This window comes from Monodon monoceros, unplaced genomic scaffold (assembly GCF_005190385.1).
Source record: "Monodon monoceros isolate NGI ecotype Baffin Bay Population unplaced genomic scaffold, NGI_Narwhal_1 Super_Scaffold_17, whole genome shotgun sequence".
NCBI lineage: Eukaryota > Metazoa > Chordata > Mammalia > Artiodactyla > Monodontidae > Monodon > Monodon monoceros.
Window position 1 is genome coordinate 21,697,792 of NW_021703773.1, and position 7,145 is coordinate 21,704,936.

Below are 7,145 nucleotides of genomic sequence, written 5' to 3' on the forward strand. Positions count from 1 at the left end.
GGGGTCTTTGCTTTTTCACTTTAGAAACAATAAAGCAACTCTTCTCTGCCGGCAACTGCAGAAATCATTAACTCACTGTTTGTCCACTCATTTGTTTTAACCTTTCCACCTCAGAAGACAGGATTCAGGCTGGGTTAATTTTCTTTTGAAAAAGAACGATACTTCCTAGATACAACAGAGATATTTGAACAAACTGTTCGAATTCATTATTAGAATCTGATTTGAGTAGCAGTTCTAAGATTTTGTAAACCATAAATGGGAATATAAGTAACCATTCTTACATTTTTCAATCCATTAAACAGATATTTGTTTAATGTCTGCTATGAGCTATGTAAGAAACTGGAATGGATATAAGAAAAAATATAAAATACTGCCCTGTCATTTAATATATAACTTAGCTATGAAGATAATGCTAGAGTGTGTCAAACAACTAGAAAATAATCAAAGCAGTATTAAGGATAGCAATTAATATTTAATAAGTCCTTACTATATGCCAGCCACTGTTCTGAGCATTTTAAATGCATTATCTCATTTAGTACCCTAAACTGACTCTTTGAGTATTATTTCATTGTTAATATCACTATTAAGTCGTTTGACCAAGGTCACACAATCAATGGCAGAGCAAAGGTTTAAATCCAGGTCTTTCTGACTAGAAAACTTATATTTTTTTTATCACTCAATTACAAGTGTTACAGTATTTTGACCTATCATTTTTAAGTCTTACTCAGGAGTTGTAAATTGATGACTAGATTGAAATGTATATACTTTTGATTTTAGGGTTTCTACTGTAATCCTTCATATTTTTATCAATATATTGTTTCTACAAGTAAGAGCTGTTTGTATCTGAAATCATTCCTTTAGCTTTTGCTGAGCTTGTTGTGTTCATATCGCACACAGATACATGGCACGGTTCCGTGTGATTTGGAGAGCTGAACCAAATCATTGCTCTCTTATTTCCCCAGGTTTCTGCATGTAAACTTGATAAGTGACATATCAGCATTACAGAACGGGTTTACTTTTTGCCTTATTGTTAACTTATTTCCAAATTGATTTTGATCACATTACTTTATATGTTTTATATCTGATAAATAAGCACTGCAATTTTCTTAAAGTTTGTAAAAAAAAAATATACATACAACCAAATGAATAAATTTAGGGAATTAGCAGTTTATCTAAAAAACATTGAGACTTCTACCAGCAAGAAAACAAAATTGGTAGGTAACTGAAAATACCAAGTTTTCTGTGCTGTCCATTCCACCGTGCACAGCTCAATGGGTAGTTAATAGGATAATCAGATAAAACAGCGAATGGTTCTCTACCCAGTAAAATACATTGATGATGTGATACCCAGCAAGTTTCTTACTCAGTTATAAACTGCAGGTGGAGGAGATATATTAGTTGGTAGGTCTTGGCACCTAAATTGTACAGGTTCTCTGTCTACAAAGAGAGAAAGACAGCATGTTATTATGGAAAGACCGTAGACTTTATAGTCAGGTGGAACCACAGATAAATCCTGACTCTGAACTCAGCAAAGAGAACCGTTACTCTAACTGTGTAAGACTTCACTGAGGAGTTGACTCTTTTCTAGCTTTTGAAGGCTCAGAACTGAAGAAGGCCGTTTCATGCAGGAAGATGAGCTGGCAGGCTGAGTCCTCTGGGTGGGTCCGGCTGCTTCTTCCTGTGTCCTGCGCCTCTGCCGTTCGTCTGCAAGCTCCTTTCATTCTACAACCCTTGCTCTCCTTTCCTCGATAGCTCTTCGCTCAATATTCTGGCTTCTCTGGAATCGCGCAGGAACACACTGATAATGGAGCCTCAGAATAGCAGGGCGGGAGGGGGCTGATAACAGTTGAGAACAAGTTCTGGAGACAGTTGGTGGTGGTGAACTGTAGGCTTAAAAATGGTTAGAATGGTAAATCTTATGTGGATTATACCACAATACAAAGAAAAAACTAAGTTGAGGGAGAAGGAAAAAAGATTGTCCAGAGAAAACTTGTCCTATGACTAAACTCATGAGGCTAACTTTATAATGTGAATCTTAGTGCAGGACAGCATTCTCTTTTCAAATAAAGATCAACTTGCTACAGAGGAAGTTTAAGTCAATAAAGAAAATAATAAAACACAACCATGGATCAATTCCCCCATCCATTTGGTCTACTTAAACATTCCTTTCTCACCGAAGCCTGTGAAAATCAAACAAAAGAAACTCTTTCACCTTCTGATTTGTGAAGGAAGGATTATGAATAAAATTAGGGACATTACACATTAGCCTCTGTTACAAAATCGTATTACTGCACATACCACGCTACTGGATACTGTCTTGCCATGGCTAGTTGGTTTATACAATCTTTAAAAAGCTTTATGTTCTGTAGTAGTTGATTTCAAACTTCTTAAGAGCAAAAACTTTTTTTTTCCAAACAATTTTATGCAGAATCTTCAATATATAAAACAGACAATACATAAAGCATAGTTGGGCCCATAGAAATTAGGAGTGGGAAACCTGAGAGGCCGGCCCATTGGCCTTTCCTCAACGTCCTAGGAGCCCTGAGGCACCACTGGAAAGTAAACAGGTTGACAGTCACTGCTCTGTGTGCATATATAGATAGAACTTATAATAGTAGCTTAGATATGTTCACAGTCATTTCTAGGGTTGAACACTGGGCTCTTAGCATTATTGCTCCCATTATGTCATTTCTATGAGAAAATCAGGTTTAATGTATTTCAGCTTACAGCACCTTTTCTAAGACTGTAACCCGACAAGGAAGAGAGATGTGCCTATAGTTGGTTGTTAAAATCATGGCGGTTTTGGTTAGCCATAGGATAGGTGAAAACCCTTAGATTTTCCTGAAAGTACATTATTTGAAATATTTTTTCACAGTGACTTAAAGTCTTTTCTACTTCATTTTGTGAATTTCAGGTTCTAGAAAGTATTCGCCTTTTTAAAAAACTATTGCTATTTTTCTAACGTTGGCTTTTAAATGGGTTGTCTTTAAATGAAGGCTTTATTGAAACGGCTTGAAGCTGTGAAACCAACAGTTGGTATGAAACGCTCAGAACAGCTGACAGACTATCACCGCAACATGGGTTATCTCAGCTCATCCCCGACCTCCAGACGAGTGAGGTCCACTCTTGGCCAGTACAGCCCGTTAAGTAAGCATACTCAAAATTATTTTGTACTTGTTCGTGTCTTTTGTCCTTTTAAAAACATATAACTTCGGTTCTTATGATAGAGTTTTAAAATGCTGACTTCTGGAATGCTGTCTGTTGTTTTTCACTGTCATGCTTTGTTTTATTTGTGTTACTTCATTAATTTCAGGTTTCATTTACAGTGTATAATGGCAGCATAGGAAGGAAACCAGGAGAAAAAACAATTGAAAATACCAGTTATCTCTTAGATAATGGAGGAGAGACTTTTACTTTCAATATGTTTATTTAAGGAAGAAATGAACAGATATGCTATTTAAAGTCGCTGTAACATTCTCTTTAGCCAGTTGAGAATTTTTAGTAGTATCTTCCAGCCCTAATATGTGCTTTTTCTTCCTCATTGGTAACTAAAAGAAGAATTAGCAAATCTGTAGTCATCAGATTAATCCCTCTTAATACTTAATATATGATCCGTTACATGCCTGGCCGGTAGTGTGTCCCGGAGAACGCAGGTGGGAGTGACCACTGAGTGCTAGGGTGTGTGACGCATGGAAAGGCCAGACCTTTTTTCCTTACAGAAGTCTGTGCTGTTAGTTCATGTACGTGTTCAAAACTATAAAGTCTGGGGCTTCCCTGGTGGCGCAGTGGTTGAGAGTCTGCCTGCCGATGCAGGGGACACGGGTTCGTGCCCCGGTCTGGGAAGATCCCACATGCCGCGGAGCGGCTGGGCCCGTGAGCCATGGCCGCTGAGCCTGCGCATCCGGAGCCTGTGCTCCGCAACGGGAGAGGCCACAGCAGTGAGAGGCCCGCGTACTGCAAAAAAAAAAAAAAAAACTATAAAGTCTGTAGAAGCTAATCCTAAGAGAAAGTTGGAACCGCTTGTAATCTTAAACACTCAAATGACTAGTAATTCCATTTACTCATCCTTCAAGCATCATTTCCTTGGCAGAGTTCATGACTAAGAAACGGTCTTATTCCAATTACTCATACTTAGTATTATGCCTTGAAAGCAGTAAATTATTTGTTGAATAAATGTATAAATGGTTATACATAGAGATTTTTTTCCCACTTGAATTCTTTGAGAAGCTTTTAAAAACATTTATTCCCACTCCAAATCTATTGAATCAAAATGCCCTAATACAGCGTTTGGGCATGTTTGTTATTATATTTTTAAGTTCCATGGGGAATTCAGAAGTACATTCCTGGTTGAGAATCACATTAGACTTAAAAACACCTGTGAGATAGGGAAGACAATTTTATTCTGGGCTTCAAGATAGGAGAAGAAGTTTATTAGATGATGATTTAGTTTAAATAATTCAAATCATTTCTTATTCTTTATATATTTTCAGGAGGAGCTTCCAGGACATCCAGTGCTACCAGTGGTCTCAGTTGTAAGAGTGAGCAATCAGCTTTTGACACATCCAGTGGCCTGTTGCTAAGACCTAAGCCCCCTAATGTCCGTACAGCTTGGTTATAAAAACTTTTTACTTTAAACATTGATCATCAAATTCTTATTGAAGTGCTTTTGTATATTACTATCATTCTCTGTATAAACATCTAAATACTTCTTTAAGCAATTTAAGGTGTACAACAGTGACTTGTAATTTATTGTAATTTGATGCAAAATTGTTTTGAAAAAGACAATTTAATATAAAATCAGTGTTTCCTGTGAGGAGGAGTTTATAGGAGACTTGTATATATTTTACAGAGAAATGGTAGTATGCCGGTGTATTTTCTCAACATAGAAATTGGTTCAGCTGTCAGACTGACAAAACAGTTGTGATAGTATCGCTGAATGTTGGACCCAAGATGTTAGCTATATAGTTCTTGTTTGTTGTTTTTTTTCATTTCTTGTAAGCTTTATACCATGAGCATAGCTCCTGACTTTGTTTTCTCTTTGCTTCAGAACTTGGGCAGTGTGACTTATAACCTAATTGTAAGATAGTTATTATGAAACAAATCTTGAAATTTGTTTTCATTGGTGGAGCTGATTTAGATTTGATGAGCAGATTGAGTGAAGCTTGAACTGGGGCAATCCTTGTGATTCACCAGAGGTGCCTACTACTTCCGTAGAAGGGAACTGAGTTAGATCTCAAACACGTTATCAACCATTCTGAACCATTTCAAACTGTGAGTATTAGAAAGCTCAACTTAGAAGCTCCTCTTTCATGTTTTTATATATTCAGGGAAAGTAGTTAATGATTCTGAGAAATTAGGTTTCTTTAGAGCTACTACATTGTGAATAGTTTGTCCAAGGACCAGATCATCATAAGCAAAAGCAAGTATCTATTGAATCAGCAAAGTAGCACCACCAGTTTGAAGAGCCAAGAAGCAGATCCTGAGTTGTGTCAGGACAGTGTTTTAAGTGATGCTGTTAATGAGTTGTGTTATACTTAGAGTTTATTGTTTTAAGTGAGAAGAAAAGAAAGAAATGCATTGTCTCGCAGCTATAGAAATTCCAGCTAGTGTTTTTAAGGGCTGAAAAAGAAAACTAAAAATGTGAATGATAAAGGGGAAAAAAATCACGTTTGTTGAGGCTACTTTAAATGTCAGCTAACTTTCTTGCTTTGTTTTGGTTTGGGCATTTGTGTTGAATCCTGGAAGTATCATTTTTATCAGTCCCACTTTTAAAGTCCTAATAACCTTAAATAGAATTAGTAATGGCGAGTAGGGTGTAATATAGTTGACCTTTAAAATTAGAATATTTTTCTGTCAATCTCTAAAGGCTCTTATATTATACAACAAAGTATATCTAGGTCATGTTGCTTCTGCTGTCCTAATTATCACTGTTTTCATTACTGGCCTTTTCTGTATACCTTAAAATGTATTGGAAAGTTTCTATATTAAATGCTAAATCTTTCTTTTTCTTAGTGTGAATTTTTTATCTGTAACCACAGCAGGATTTGTTTTTTGTTTTTCTGGGTTAACTCAAGCTCTGTAGCGTGCACGCCGAACTTACTTTTCTTAATGCCTTTGGCAGTAAGCCAAACTGCATTTTACTGAACATCAATTCAGAATTTCTTGGTCTTAGTTTGTATTGATAGATTTTGTTTCGGATAGGGCCTGTGAAACGTGGGAAGAATGGGGTTAAAAAATTTGTGTGAACACAACCTGATTGTGAGATTTTTCTGCTGCTTCCTTTGAGCTTATAATGTTCCTTCGCTGTTATTTGATATTCTGTTCTGGTGAACAGATTTTTCCATCACTTAGTGCTCTGCTTTATATATAAATTTTAGCTATACTAAACCAAGGTTTTTGTTTTGTTTTTTAACTTATTGCACTTTTAATGTTTGTATAACAACCTGTCTTTAAGGAGCGATATGATAATGTTGAATTTAAAATTCAGCATTCGAATATCTGCTCAATAGTGAGTTAGCCAATTTTGTTAAATTGATTTTTAAGTTGTTAGAGAAAAAAAGGTATGAAACCTTTTATGTAATAGCATTAGTCTCTGAATACATTTTGTATGGTCTTTGCTACCCTATGTCAGGATACAATTATAATTTTATAGATAAGGCTGTACTTTTATTTTTGATCATTAAATTTTTTTTTCTTTGTATTTTGATTTTAGATACTAATATAATGCCTTTAGTTTTTACTACGTTAACAGGGGAGGTTCATCTAAGTATTTCTGATAACAGGGGTTCAACTTGAAGTAAAAGTCAGGAAGAGCAACAATATTCATCTTTTCAAAGTGGAATTTACAATTCTGTTGTCATGATTCGTTTATATGATAAGTATAAATAGAGGGACAGGAGTTGAAAAATGTGATATTCTCTGATATAAGTCAAGGTACTTCTAAGATGTCATGGTTTAAGGGGTATTTTTATGAAGGAATCATAAGTATACTATTTTCATTTTCAAGAACATAAAAAAAGTGAAGGATCCTCTAGCACTACTTTACATTTGGTTCACTTGAACCTAAGATATATATTTTGAAGATTTACACGTGCAACTAGAAATTATACTAATCCAAGGTCTACAATTACTAGGCAAGGTTCTTA

General features: G+C 35.7%; 1 protein-coding gene across 2 annotated transcripts in view; it reads left to right on the top strand.

Annotated features, from left to right (window-relative positions):
* Nucleotides 1-7,145, top strand: part of CFAP97 (cilia and flagella associated protein 97) — a 34,628-nt gene extending 27,483 nt beyond the window's left edge. Inside the window, exons 4-5 of one of the 2 annotated variants that reach the window (XM_029226657.1) lie at nt 2,997-3,147; nt 4,491-5,666. In XM_029226657.1, the coding sequence (XP_029082490.1) occupies nt 2,997-3,147; nt 4,491-4,618 (279 nt within the window). In that variant the 3' untranslated portion in view covers nt 4,619-5,666. Of the gene's footprint in view, nt 1-2,996; nt 3,148-4,490 lie in introns of both variants that reach the window. The other variant, XM_029226658.1, reaches the window with a different exon arrangement.